The sequence below is a fragment of the Pygoscelis adeliae genome, unplaced genomic scaffold, assembly GCF_000699105.1.
Source record: "Pygoscelis adeliae isolate BGI_AS28 unplaced genomic scaffold, ASM69910v1 Scaffold127, whole genome shotgun sequence".
Classification (NCBI taxonomy): domain Eukaryota; kingdom Metazoa; phylum Chordata; class Aves; order Sphenisciformes; family Spheniscidae; genus Pygoscelis; species Pygoscelis adeliae.
The window spans coordinates 5,537,090-5,551,293 of NW_008825208.1; the positions used below are offsets into that span (position 1 = coordinate 5,537,090).

Sequence of the window (14,204 nt, forward strand, 5' to 3'; positions counted from 1 at the left end):
GAAAAAGAAAGTGGCCTATGGCTTCAGAAACATCCTTTTTCTACAAAAGTAAGTTAGTATGCAAAATAAAATAGTAAAAAGTATCCCCAAAAAGATTGAATTCTGCAATCTTTTTTTTTTTTTAAATAATACTTGAAAACACATGAGGAAGGGAAGAAAAAGCTAAAAGCCAAGAGCGTAAATACAGAAGGACACGGAGGGACCTGTTAGGAAGGGAAGTGCCACCAGCAAAACATTGGTTTGTTTTCCCTGGGGAACTCTGTGCTCCTGGAAATGCCTAATATAGGTACGGAGTTAGCATGGCCAGCACCCTTGCCAACCCGAGGAGTCCAGGCTTGGTGGCCAGGGCTCAGCCCTCTCATTTGGGAGGTATAGTCCCACTAAGGAAGGTAAAGCCCACCGTAGGGGGGTGCAGTCCACACTTCTTGCTTGGCAGAGGGACAAGCTGTTTCTTGTTCCCCTAAAACAGGGCTTTGCATGGAGCCGCTGCTCGGGAGCCCGTGGGCCGGTCTGAGTCAGTCTGGACAGGTGGACATGGGGGACCCCCCAGCACACCCCTCAGACTGACGGAGTGGCCACGGCCCTCTCGTACATGCGCTCCAAGATGCGGTGGATGCTGGCAAAGCCTGGCCGGTCAGCAGGCAGCTTGCTCCAACAGAGGCGCATCAGGTTGTAGAGCTCCAGGGGACAATTGTCCGGGCAGGAGAGGACATTCCCATCCCTCACATAGTAGATGACCTCCTCATGAGCCATCCCATAGTAGGGCTGCATGCCATAGGTGAAGATCTCCCATAGCACCACCCCGTAGGCCCACACGTCAGACTCTGTGGTGTAGCGGTTGTAGAAAATGGACTCAGGGGGCATCCAGCGGATAGGGATGGCGTCGTTCTCATTTGCTTTGTAATAGTCGGCTGAATACATGTTCCTTGAGAGACCAAAATCAGCGATTTTGACCACCATGTTCTCCCCCACCAGGCAGTTTCTAGTAGCCAAATCACGGTGGACAAACTTGCGCTCAGAGAGGTACGCCATGCCGGCAGCCACCTGCTTGGCAATGCAGAGCTGGCTGGTGCAGCACAGCGCCAGGGGGTTGGGGAGGCGGATCCGTGCGTCCAGACTACTGTGCACCAGGCTGCAGAGGTTGCGGGGCGAGCGGTCACGCAGGTACTCGTTGAGATCCCCGTAGGCCATGTACTCGAACAGCAGGCACATCGGTTTCCCAACAGCACACACACCTGGAAGAAGATAGATGCACCACGCAGGTCATTTGAGTAGCAAAGACAGAGGGTTCTGTTGTGCAAAACCAAAAAAATCCAAAAATATTTACACAAAGAGGAGACTTTCAACAATGCATAAAGGGACAGAGAGAAAGGTGAAGCATGCAAATACCATCAAGTTTGCATGCATCCCTTTGTGTCTTTGAAGCTCCTTTAGCAGGGATCTAATGCTGAGCTCTGTGGGAGATGCTAACAAGTCATGCAGTTGCCTGATTTGTCTGGATATCCCAGGAAAAAGATACACTTAATTAATGTTTAATTAAGACCCCAATCCTGCTTAAGTTGGCATTAACAGAAGTATTGCCTCTTCCTTGGTGCAACTGGAAGGACATACTGTCAGGAAGTAAACTTTATAGTTCTGATCACAGTATTTTTTAATTCTTTTGTTTGTTGTAATTATTGTACTTATACTGTAATGGGTGTAGGGGCTACACATATGCAGGAAGACTTCAGAAGAAATCACAAAAGGCATGTCCAAGGGTTCAGTGGGATACTTCAAATGCAAAGACACTCCCACTACAACTTCTTCTTGCTTTTTCTTTTTTATTTAAGAGCTCATGCAAAAGATGTTGGTTACAGAAATTGCTTTTGCCATGACAGATACTCAAAAATGAAAGAAAGACAAAGAAAAAACAGATACCAGAAAGGAGAGATTTGTCATATCTGATGGATGCAGAACCTAGTCCCACTGAAGGGCACATGCTTGGCCCTACACCAGCTTTACTGGGGGCCAGCATCAGTACAGGACACCACTCCCACCAGTTTTACTCAGCATATGGTGATATGGCAAAAACATTTGTGTGCCTATTATTAAATTGCCAACCACCAAAAGCCAGCATTTAAAATGTATGTGTTTTTCTTTCTTAGGGCCATTATTTAGCAATTGGTGATCCAACTTATTGTGAAATCTGAAATTCTTGTTTATGACCTAACACTTGAATCTCTGAGGAGAAACAGATAGCTGTTCCCCATGTGATAAAATCAGGATCTGACAAGCATGAGGAGTGTATATGAGAGCTTTATCATCTAAGCTGTCTTCAACAACATGGCTGTTTTATCCACACGCCCATGATGTGAAACTAGTTTGTTCCTGCACCTTTGCCCTTTCCTGACCTAAAGTGTGTTGACAATAAACACAATGTTTATTTGAGTTTGGGGCATTTCCTGCTTTTTTGTTTCTGTAGCCAAAGTACTTGTATCAACCCAGATTTCCCCAAACTGGAATCTATCTATTTCCAAATTTTGTGGAACTTCCTATTGAAATTAATGAAGATCTCAGCTGCCTGTTCACAGGGATCAGACCTGCATACAACAACTTAGAGCAGGATTGCCAGGTGAAGGTGGCTAGCAACATCTACTTCAGTCAAAAACTGAAAATTTACTGAAATAAAATTTGGTCACCAGCTTTCTTCACAGAAGAATGCCCTATTAGCCAAGCTGCAGCATCAAGACTTTCTAAAAAACCCAATAAACCAGGGTTTCCTTTCAGCTGGGAAGGGAAGGAAGAGACCATTTTTGTGGTTAGCTTTTTTTGTTTATTTGTTTCATTTTGTTTTTTTTAGTGCTGGTGAGTGTTCAGACATCACAATAGTAAGTGGGACCCATAAAACTAACAAGACTTGTTCCTGTTTTTTTTAAGTACCCACAAAATAAATCACAGCTCCAGGAAGCTCGTGCCTTCCCTGTAAGACATCTGTGCCAATGTTATTAAGCCAGAAGCAGAGCTAGGCAGCAAGATGGTCAACAGTATACTCAATGCAGGACAAGGAGGGTTTACTATGATGCACCATCCTGTTAAGGCAACAGCATCAGACCTACATTTTGAGACTTGTTCTGGTGGGCAATTTAGCAGAGCATGCAGTGGCACATAGAAAAGCTCACCTCTTTTGCAAGAGGCATCTTCTGTTGCAAAAGACACCAGCATTGCCATTTGCATTAATTGCCGGTCATGCGAGTGTGTTCACCCCTGCACCCCCAACAACCCCACAGCAGATTTGCAGAAGGTGGTACCCTATGCATGGCACATCATTCAGATACCTAAAAGCTTGACGATATTCGGATTGTCAAACTCTGCCATGAGGGCTGCCTCCCTCTGAAAGTCAGCCTGCATGTCTGCGGACGCTTCCTCCTTCAGCATTTTCACCGCCACCATTGTGAAAGACTCGTACGGCAGCAGCCCTGGGGCCCTGCAGGGAGAGGGGAGAAAGGAAAGCATCAGTGATGGATGCATGCACACCAAATGTAGGCTCTGTTTCTGATGCAAAAGGATAGGCTGACAGAAAAAAGGAAAGAAGAAAAAAAAAGGTGGAAGGCCTCAGCACCGACTGAAGGAACATGAAAGACCATCTTCACCTCTCAGGCATGTTTGCATTGCATAGTACAGAGACATTTAATTTAGTTCATGGGGTACTAAATCCAGTATAGCTTTTTTTGATCACTGTTCTTTCTGCTTACAAACTCTTTACCATGACTGGTAAAGAGATAAATAAATAACAGGTTGGTAAGCAATAACGTCTCCCTGGGTTGGAGGTCACATCAAAAACTTCATGGAGCAGGATGGACTCCAATCCAACAATTTGCTTTTGGGGTGTAATGACTGAGCTTACCAGACATAACAATAAACCTATTTTATATGAAAATGTAGAAAGAGCCTCTTTTCACTGCATCTTGTCCCATACCTGGCACAATGGTGGCATTGGTACATCTGGCTACTATTAGAGTGAAAGTAACAATTACAGTATGTTCCCCTGGCTTTGTAAGGAAAATAGCCTTTTGCCACTGTTCTCTGTGTGTGTTTGTGTGTGGCATGTGCGTGTGCCTGTAGTTCAAGAAGTTATAAACCCATTAGCTAATTTCAGCTGAATTTAACACGGTGGAGCTGAGGTCTAGGAAATAGTTATGCTCCTGCAAGTTTTGTGGAAACAGGTGACAGGACAGAAGAGCCAAAGCCTACACGTGCCCTGCCTGAAGAACAAGGTAATGCGTGAATACACCCATGTTAAGACACTAGTGAATCTTCAGCTAGAGCTTAGAGACACAAATCCATAGGAAACAGAGCTTCCTGACTTAGAGCAACAGACTCATTTTGTTTTCTTATCCACAGGTCACCGCACCCTCAACAGGTTTAATTAGATGGGCTTGCCAAAGATTTAGGGGTAGCTGTTGCCAAAGAAGAGTAACTTTCCACTCTTCAAACATGCGTCAAACCTCAGACGTGCATTTTGTTGCCCACACTAATTCTTCCCAGGGGTCCTGCAGTTAAAACACACTCCTTACAGGTAGCCAGCCAGAGCCCATGGAGAGTGGTGCCCATTTATGTGTCATGTTACTATGCCGGCCCAACTGCTCTCCCATTGCTCAAATGCCAGGTTATTTTACTGCTCAGTAGCCCCAAGAGGAGGTTCCGATTTCCAAAGCAAACTTCCAATTTCCTTGTCATCTACTCCAGACATATGGCAGTTGCAACAGTTGCACTTGGATGCTGTAAATGTCAAATGTCAGAAGATGGCAGGGTGCCCATTGAGAAAGGAATCTCACAGGTGGCCAGATCACAGCTGAGACGCTCGGGCAAGGAGGTCTGGTGTGCCAGAGCAGAGAAGCAGACTCCACACTTGTCTACTACTGCTTCCATTATAGCAAAATGTCTTCCTTTTCTTCCCTTGTGCTGGCAGCAAGATTCCAGTCTAGTAGGAGGGGAGAAGTACCAGCACCTACCAGCTGCTGTCTAATCTCAGTGCTCGAGAAAGTCAGCAGCAACAACCTGAAGAAACCAGTGGAGCATTTAAAAGTAAAAAGAGGAGGTCCTTTATCTCTTCCAAACAGCCTCATTGCAGATTACCACTCATCACTGGCTGGCAGACCTAGTGCAGTGCCAAAGCAGGGGCAGGCACAGCTCCATCTTGCATACTTCAGAGCGAGAAACTCACCCCAGGCTAAAGCCTGAAGTACACCCATCCATCTACTCTTCACTGAAATCCTGTAATGTAAACTAACGTAAATGTAACTTAAGTGAGATTAAGCCGCACAAAGCCTTTTAATGGGCCTTCAGGCAACAGAAAGTAATTTCACCCTTGGTAACTCATGTGCTACTTCAGCCCATTTCTTAGCAGACCTGGGAAAATCATACTGATCTGGAACAGAGACAAACTCTTTTTGCAGTCTTGGCAGAGAGCTGTTGAAGTTGACCCCTTTGGTGCCCAAAAGACAGTCTTTGCACAAAGGGATAGAGGCACATCTGCAGGGGAGCAACGGGAAGCTGCTGCTTCTGAAATTGACCAAGACAATTCAGGTGGCAGGCCAGAACATGGAGTGTTTTCTAGAAAATAGGTAAATTTCTTCTAGAACTGGGGAGCATCAACAGAAAGTACCTTGGGTTTCCTCTCTCCTGATGAAATGCTTAGGAGAAATGTCCACTCTTTGCACACAGGAGGGACAGCAGCTGTCCTCTCCTTCTTCACCATCAATGGATTTGTGCAACACTGGTAGCATTTTGCTTTTAGGTACCTGCCGTTCAAAGAACTAACTAGCGGTGCAGTTAGGGATTCTGCCTCGAGCCTACCTACAGAGAGTGCCTGGCTTTAAGTTTCCAGTCAGGTTTTCTTTCCAGAGCAGTAACTGTGAAAAAACTAAGGAGCAGCTTGAACCTGTATTTGAGATTGTGTCCTGTCCCCCATCTTCCTCAGCATCACAGCTGGGTAGCTTCTGTTAGATCATTAAATGATGCAATTAACATCTACTGAGGCTGGTGGAGAACTATCTTTACCCTATCCTTTGGATAAATTTGTACATGGGCTGGAGAGTACTCTGAATTGGCAGGGGCTCGTTTTGCTGTGGTTTTTTTTAATTAACATCCACACGGTTTTTCAGCTATATTTGAGACAGCAGGTCAAAAAAACACCCTTTGCACTTGGAAAGAACATGAGGAGACTTCTGTCAGAGAAACTCCAACCTTAGGGACAGCCTTGTCTCTTTTGCAGAGATGACAAGCTGTGCCCTTGCAGTGGGGGTGTACTGGCCTGCTAGCAAAGACCCCACATCCAGGCTTTTAGGCAATTCTGCGTTTCAGGCTTAGCCTGGACCATGCAGCTCCAGCTCTGGAAGAAAACTTCCATGCTGGTCTGTGTTGAACCACACAGGGCTGGTGTTCTGGTGGCCCGTGGGGCCAGTGTGGTCCTCCTGGGACAGAGGATCCTGAGTTGGCCATCATGACCCAGTTGGGACAGATCTTAGCCAGGTCCTGAATCGTGTCTTAAGGACATCTGTTAGGGTAACTGGTTACTTCCTCATCCTTTCCAGTGTGAAGCTGCCCCTGTGAAGACGGCAGCCTTTCAGGAGAAGCTAGTAAATGATAGCCAGACGCTTCCTGTCCTAACATGTTGCTTGACCCAGGAATGAGTAAACACTGAATCAGGACTCACAGCAAGCCAGCTGGCAAAGGCATCGCTGGCACTGTGCGCAGAGCTGTGTTTACAGGAGAGAGAGAAACATGAGACCAGGAGAAGTAGGAGGGCTGCTAAACTTAGCTCGAGATGTCCATTTAACACACGTAGACAAGTACATTTTATCCATCTGAGATGGGAAGGCAATGATTTGAGTTGTGATAGCTTCGGTAACCTGGAGGGATGCACAGCTGGCGCTACTGGATCAGCAGTCTGCGCTGATCTGCCAGTGGTGCACAGAAATGCCAGTGGCTTAAATATTCCCTGGAAATATAAGGCCTTGGAGGGATTTTGATAGAGATATTAATAAAAACAAGGAAGCCCCTCAGAAGCAATATTTCTGTGGCTCCTTCCCTGAGCCACAGAGAGCAGGCATTTTGCAGGGTATGGTACTCCCCACTTCGCAAATGCTGGCTAAGAAGATGTGTTCCTTTTTTTTTTTTTTCCCCTTCTCTTTTCTCCCAGTTTCCACTGACAATAACAAAAAGTTTTAATTAAAAGAAATTGCAGCACTGGGGTGGGTGAAAGCTGCATAAAAAATCTCTACACCACTTTAACACTTGCTTAACCCAGCACTTTAGTGACATTTGAAAGCCCTTTGAGAGGTCCTGCTCGATGTGGGTGAGAGTCTTTTCCAACTCAGAAAGGTCTGTGCAGCACTTAAATTATATTTAAGCTCCCAGCCCAGGGCCAAAGCAGCACTTGGCAGGAAGACCACCTGCCCTGCTTCTGCACCCGCAGCGTAGTGAAGACCCCAGCCGCGTGAGTGGAAGGCGATACTCTGCAGGGCATCTGAAGAACTGTGCTGAGGCTGGGACAAGGGCTGCCCCATGCCCCTGTGCTGGCTGGTGCCTGGCCCCCCAAGCACAGCTGTGGCACAGTTCCTACAGCCTTGTTCTCCTTTCAAGCTCAGATGCATTTGGCTTTGCCATCCAGGCTAACAATCAATCACAGGCTAAGCATCTGTGATTTTCCCACTGCACACCCTTCAAACTTTGTTAATTTTAGCACTCTCTGTATTAAAGACAAGTAAGCCTGCATTTCTTCCATTAGAAAAAATGCATCCCTTCATTAGAAAAAAAATCCATCACAGCTATTGAAACTGTTTCCCTGCTCTAACACACTTAACCTGCACGTAACTCATTTCCTAGCAGATACATCAACAGCATAACTATAAACATTAAAAGTATCTGCAATTATGACTGCATTTTGCAAGGAGAGTCCTTTGTCTTTGAAGTCAATGGGAGCAGTCCCACCAGGCAGGTCTTGGCCTGGGGTGGGACACTGATACTCCCCTGTTTTTTTTAAGGTCATCATACACTACTCCAGATACAGCTACAAAATCAGCCACATCCCAGACTTGTTAACTGTAAAGGGCAAAGAAAACTATCCTGAGTAAACATGGAACTGGACAGTCTATCTAGTTTCTTTCAGGAATTTGGGGATGGGATTTTCTGAGGAGACCAATACTGGCCAAAGACTGTTCTGCAGAAATTACGGACTCTGTCAAGGCTAACAAGATGCTCTCCATCCACCTCGGTCTAGGAAGGACTGGGTTAATCTCTGGGTTTTTCAGTGAAACATTTTTCACATTTGAAGAAGTGCATGATCTCACCTCCTGTGAGATTTAACAGAACCAGGATCTCATCTAATACCTTAAATTTAAAACAGGCAAAAATGGCTGCAAATTCCAAGAATAAAAAGTGAGTAACTAAAGGGGACACACACACACAAAAATATTGGCCTAAGTGGGTTGGATTTTTAGGGGATTTTTGGTTTGGTTTGGTTGTGCCACTGAATCAAATGGAAACTGGATTCCAGATACAAGACCTAACTGTAGCATGACACATTGCCCTCTGTGGTAATTACTGGCCAGTGTTGGCATTATAATGGAGGACACCACACACTGACAGTTTGCAAAAACTGGGAAATGCAAGAATTTCACAATAGGTCACATATCATAGGCAATACTCTTGGCAAAAACAGTGATGATAAATTTAGCTAAGCTTTTACACCAGACTTTGGTATGTGAGTAAGACATTGCATCCACTAGAGAGAAGAACAGGAGAGCCATTTGTGGCAAAAGTTTAACAAATATCAACAGAAAGCAGTGAACAGAAACAATTATTCAAGCCTGAGTGTACTATTTGGTACACATGCATTTGATTTTGGTTTGAGTGAATGAATTTTCAGTGCCCAGATAAGTGGTTGCCCAACTGCCAATTTCTCCCAGGTACCTCCAGATAGAGAGGACTCACACAGGCAGCTTACCTTGCTTGGAAGACTCTCCCAAATGCTCCTTCCCCGATATCTCTCACATATTCAATATTGTTCCTGGGATACTCCAGACTGAGCAATTTTGGATTGAGGAGAAGGGGCATCCGCTGGTACATCGGGTTGGGATGCAGCCGGTCCAGGAGGAGTTCGGAGGGCAGAGTGGTGAGCGTCGGTGTCTCTGACTCCCTGAAACAACAGAGAAGTTTTCAGTCAGTGTCTGCACAGCCCTCAACCAGGAGATAACTAGCTGCATCTCTGCTGGGGCTGGTTTCTTCCAGGACGGAAAAGGGAGGTGCAGCAGGGCTGTTGAAAGAGCCTTGCAGCAAGGTGTCATGCCATGTCCCCAAAACCGCCAGGCCAGATTCTGCTCTGGCACAGGGACTCGCCAGAGCTTGCACTGGGATGCCACAGGCAAAGGGAGAGCTGCTCCCCCAGTACCAGGCCTTCGCAGGGCAGAAGCAGGCAAGCCCTCTTTCAAAGCAGCATTTGTTGCCGAGCTTTACCTTTTTTTGTTTTTCCACTGCTTTCGCCGACGGCAGCAAACCAGGGTGACAATGCCAAGGATCGCCACCAGGGCAAAGCTGGAGATGATTGAGATGATAACAGTCATGGAGTATGTAGGGGAAAAGGGAGGAGGAGGGGGGAGATCTGGAGTCTCTCCATTTGGTTTTCTTGTTCCTAGTGATAACGATGCTGTAATGCAAACAAAATCAGAAGGTTATGCCTCTGCTAGTTATAGGGCTTTCTCCAAGAGGTATTTACAGAGTCAGCCTGAAGTCCTGGGAATTACTGACATTACAGATAGAACTGTATGACTGCATGAGAGGACCATACTAGGGAAGCCTGGTTTGCAGGAAGCAAAACCCATTTCTGCTTGCCAAATGTGAAAACCCAGGATCTGGTAAAGGCCAAGACACAGTTGAGCTGGGAACACAGTTTTAGTAAGGAATGTTTGCACGAGTTACAGATGGGAGATCACATCTGATGTTCTCAACAGTATTCAAATATAGTAATGGCTGCAGTGGGAAAGATCAATGGTCTACAATGTGGACCACAATGTATCACGTATCCTAAAAGGAATCTGCAGGGAGGAGCGTAAGACAAAGTAAGTACCCAGTGATATTTTCCTGCAATATCCCCTTGGCTCCAACAATCTGCATCTCAGTGTCTTCATGGGGCAAATACGGTAAATTTGTGTAAAGTACATTTGGCTGTATCATTAGGAAAAAAAAATAATATTCAGGTAGCCACCTGCTGAGTACTTTCCAAGACATTCTAGAAAATGCTAATCTGTGCATGCAATGATTAAGAACAGAAAGGAATTTAAACTGTTCTTTTTAAGGCCAGTTAACCGTTACTGACTTGTGTTCCCTTAAGTCCACAGCACCCCTGTTCTTTGTGCAAGCAGAATTGTCTTAATTCCAAACACTGAGATCCAGAAACTGTGCATCTTGGATGAAATATGTTTCAAAAATTGTTCTGTTCTTGAACAAGAAATAACAGAGTCTTAGTTTCAACATCACAGAGCAAAAATGTTTCTATCTTTTTCAGATTTGTTTTTAGTTAGAATTGTTTTTTATTATTGAAAAAAATCACCAGAAGCAAAACAACTTTGGCAAATATGCCTGAAACCCTACCTACTCCCCAAAACACAGTGTGGCAAATCCATTTCTCATAATAGCATAGGAAATTTGATTTCATCCTTTGGTCTTAAGATAATCTGGAGCAAGGTGCTCAATTTGCCTATCTTCATTTTCCCATCTTTAAGGTGCATGTTAAACCTTCTGGTTAAAGATGCTGAGTGAATCTATGAGAAGAACAAGGGCTGGCCGAGTCCAGAACAGATCGGTACAGCCGTGAGCACTCAGGATGCAAACTCCTTCCATGGCCCCAAAACAACCACAGTGACAGAAATCATAAATTACAGTTGCCTACCATCTCCACAGGGAGACACACTGCAGTATTCCCAGGTCACGGATGGGTCTTTTGTGTAGCACCAGGGACGTTCATTCTCACCTCCTGGATTGCGGCAGTAATTCTCAGCATCAGACAGCTCAGGGAAAACCTGAGGAGTCCTCCTGTGCAAATGGGGCGCCTTGAAGGAGGAAACAAATTAGATTAGTGTTTCAGTATAATTTTTCCTGCTGGTATTAGCAAAACAAAACCAAACAAAACAAAGGAGCAAAGAAAGACAGAGGTAAAACAGCCTTTCAGTAGCCTGCCAGAATGACAGAGAACGCATCTTGCCACGGGAAGGGGAACTTGCAGATTAAAATATGAAGAGGGTGTGAAACACCAGTGAACTCAAGAATGAAGGCAACCTGTCCCCTGCTCAGCCCTTCTACTGGGACTGGGCTGCCCGGCTCTTTGGAAAAGCAGACCTCAAGCATGGCTCTCTGTTCGGTGGGTCTCACACTGATGCGCACCTGGTCGCTCCACTTCTGGCAAGACGTGGTTGCCCACCTCGCCGCTCCCCCTGTGGAAAGGAATCCCGAAAGCCGTGACGTTGGCCCAGCCCTGGTAAAACTGGCCATTGCCGCTGTAGCAAGTCCCTGGGGAAAAAAAAACACCTCCTGCAGCAGGAACTCACAAGAGTAAACTTCATGTCACTACCTGAGAGCATGTGGCAATTAGCAACAGATCTGAAGCACATGAAAGGACCAGACAACTGCAGGCAGGGAACTCCTTAGCCTCCTCCTAAATGGATTTTGAGCTTAATACATAAGATCCAATGTGGTAAAACTTCAAAGAGGGAACTCAGATTGAGTTTCTCAACTCTTTCAGATTGAGAAAATGGGCCATGCACCTGTGATGTTTGCACTGCAGGTACCCAGTTCACAGCGTTTCCACGCAGAAAGTGCAGAGCAGAACCACGGTGAAGCCACCCATGCCAAACCAAAGCAGAAGGCAAATTGCAGCACTGGTTGCATGATTCCCAGCCTACACTCCTACAGGGGCACTAACAGGAAGACACCCATGCTCTTGGGGTAGGTAGCAGAGGACTGGGATTCATAAAGTCCCACAGTGCGATCCCTCCTCCCTGGCTCTGTACAGTGCTTGTCCTCTTAGACTGAATGCTTGGAAACAGCCTATGGTTTCCAGCATGTATGGAAACCACACACAGAAGGCAATTACAGTTCTGAAGGAATAGTATCAGTATAAAATGTTCTTTACAGTGAAGAATGTGTAGTTCACTTTCCATACACAAGGCTTACTCCAGCTGCAGAAAAATTAAGCAGAAAATCTTGAGAGGACTTTTACTGCAGGAATATCTTCCCAAAACATAAATGTAGACACCACCTGTCCTCATAAGAGACTTCAATGCATGCTGGCATAATCTAGGAAGCAGGAAGACAACAGAGGAGATACTGCCTTACACACTTCAACACATGCTAGCTAATCTTATGTAAACTCTGCTGACCAGGGGCTAACATTCTGGCTGATGGCATGCATCAGGGTCCACTGCATTATTAACTTTGTTGGATAAATTATCAAGCCAGCAAACACTGTTGTCATAATTTTCTTTTCTATTGTGTTCTTAAACTTGCAGCTCAGAAAAAAAAAAAAAAACAGGAGGAAACCTGACCTGTTCTAATATAAAGATTTTTTTAAGCAAATCTTTTTCAGCTTCATGAAAGCTTTGTATAAGTTTTGATCCAAGTTTGAGACAAAGGCCATGTGTTTTAATTTATCCTTGCGGATTGTCCTATTTCTCCTGTAGGAGGAACATAGTAAATGCATCACGATGACTACCTGCTCTTTTCTTCTTGCATCACCCACTGCACTCAGGATTACAGTTATGGGTCTTTTATAGACCCTTAGCTTTCTGAACTTTCACCAGGCACCAGGCACTACACATGAGTAGGTCGAAACACCACCATGACAATGTTTGCTCCAGGTGAGTGAGCTTGAACACAGGATCAAGTTCCTATAGCCTAAGGCACGCAAACACCTCAGTATAGGAATGGCCGTGGACTTCATGAGCACACTTAACCCATCACAAATGCAAAGCAAAATGCTCTAACTTGGACTTCTTTGGTTGATATGTGAGCTACCATGTTATGTCTCACACCTGCAACCAGCTAGCAGCCCCAACATGACCAGCACCTGTAGCTCTGCAGAGGTGTAAAATCTTGTTAAGCTGCCCTAGAACACAGTTGTGTGTCTGAGCCCAGCATTTTAAATGCCTCGCATTCAAAGGCAAGGAAAGCAATGCCTGAAACCTGCCTCATGACTGAGCTAGTAACCAACATGAAAAAAATTTTTGCGCAGATCTAACATAAACATCAGTGTGACACCTTAGAGGAGCAATGTGTAGAGCTTTAGGGGCAACAGCAACACTAAGGAAGCACCCCTGGGTCCTTGGTGGCTTGGAAAATGCAGGTGCTCTCATGCGCAGTCTTGCTACAATGAGGACAGAGGGAATAATAAAGGTGGTCCAACTGGGCTTTAATGAAAAACTTTGATGGGCAAGCTAGAAAACAGTTCAGTTCATGCTTCCCAAACCTCTGTGCAATTAACAGTGACTCTAAAGTAAAAAAGAGGGGGAGGGGGCACTATCGCTAAAATGTTACTGTTATGTCTCCTTGATTCATGACCAAATAGTACATATCTGTGGAATGCCACCCTGGGAAAATACTGTGAAAGCTGAAGAAAAAGGTCACACGTTTACACAGGAGACAGATGCCATGTCCTAAACTTGCAAACATCCAAGAGGGGGCTGAAATCATCCCATGAACGCACCACTCATTTGCTGGCATCCCTCCCTCGTGCTCCTTTCCCCAGGAAGGGGATGGCTGCAGCTGCAGGCTGTAAGCATTGGGCAGTGATGCTGGAGCACCCACAGGGTGCTAAGGCGCTTGTCTCCCAGGTGTGCAGCGCCGGACGCCTGGGGCTTGGGTGGCTGGGTGGAGCTGAGGCCTTCCCATGAAAGACAAATTCCCCATCTTGATTTCACCTTTTTCACTTTCTCTCTCCACGCAGAAGGTGCCTGCCTGCCACTGCCAAATCTGCAGACCTCATCTGCTCAGAAGCATGGCAGGAGGGAGGCACTGTTCTTCCTTTTTCCAATGGGACAAGTTCAGTGGCTGAGCTTTAAACTGCAGTTGCATGTCAGTTGGAGGGGCTGCATGTGCATGTTTCAGCTGTGACCAGCAGCAGGGCGGGAGACCGACAGAAGTCACAGCAGCACCGAGGGGGATGGCTGGGCCTC

General features: G+C 45.7%; 1 protein-coding gene across 1 annotated transcript in view; it reads right to left on the reverse strand.

Moving 5' to 3' along the window:
* Positions 1-558: 558 nt before the first annotated feature.
* MUSK (muscle, skeletal, receptor tyrosine kinase) overlaps positions 559-14,204 on the reverse strand; it is a 55,012-nt gene continuing 41,366 nt past the window's right edge. The window contains exons 12-18 of the mRNA XM_009328995.1: positions 11,479-11,544; positions 11,419-11,441; positions 10,928-11,087; positions 9,496-9,685; positions 8,987-9,178; positions 3,315-3,463; positions 559-1,235 (exon numbers count right to left, since the gene is read on the reverse strand). Coding sequence (XP_009327270.1) covers positions 559-1,235; positions 3,315-3,463; positions 8,987-9,178; positions 9,496-9,685; positions 10,928-11,087; positions 11,419-11,441; positions 11,479-11,544 — 1,457 coding nt within the window. The remainder of the gene's footprint in view (positions 1,236-3,314; positions 3,464-8,986; positions 9,179-9,495; positions 9,686-10,927; positions 11,088-11,418; positions 11,442-11,478; positions 11,545-14,204) is intronic.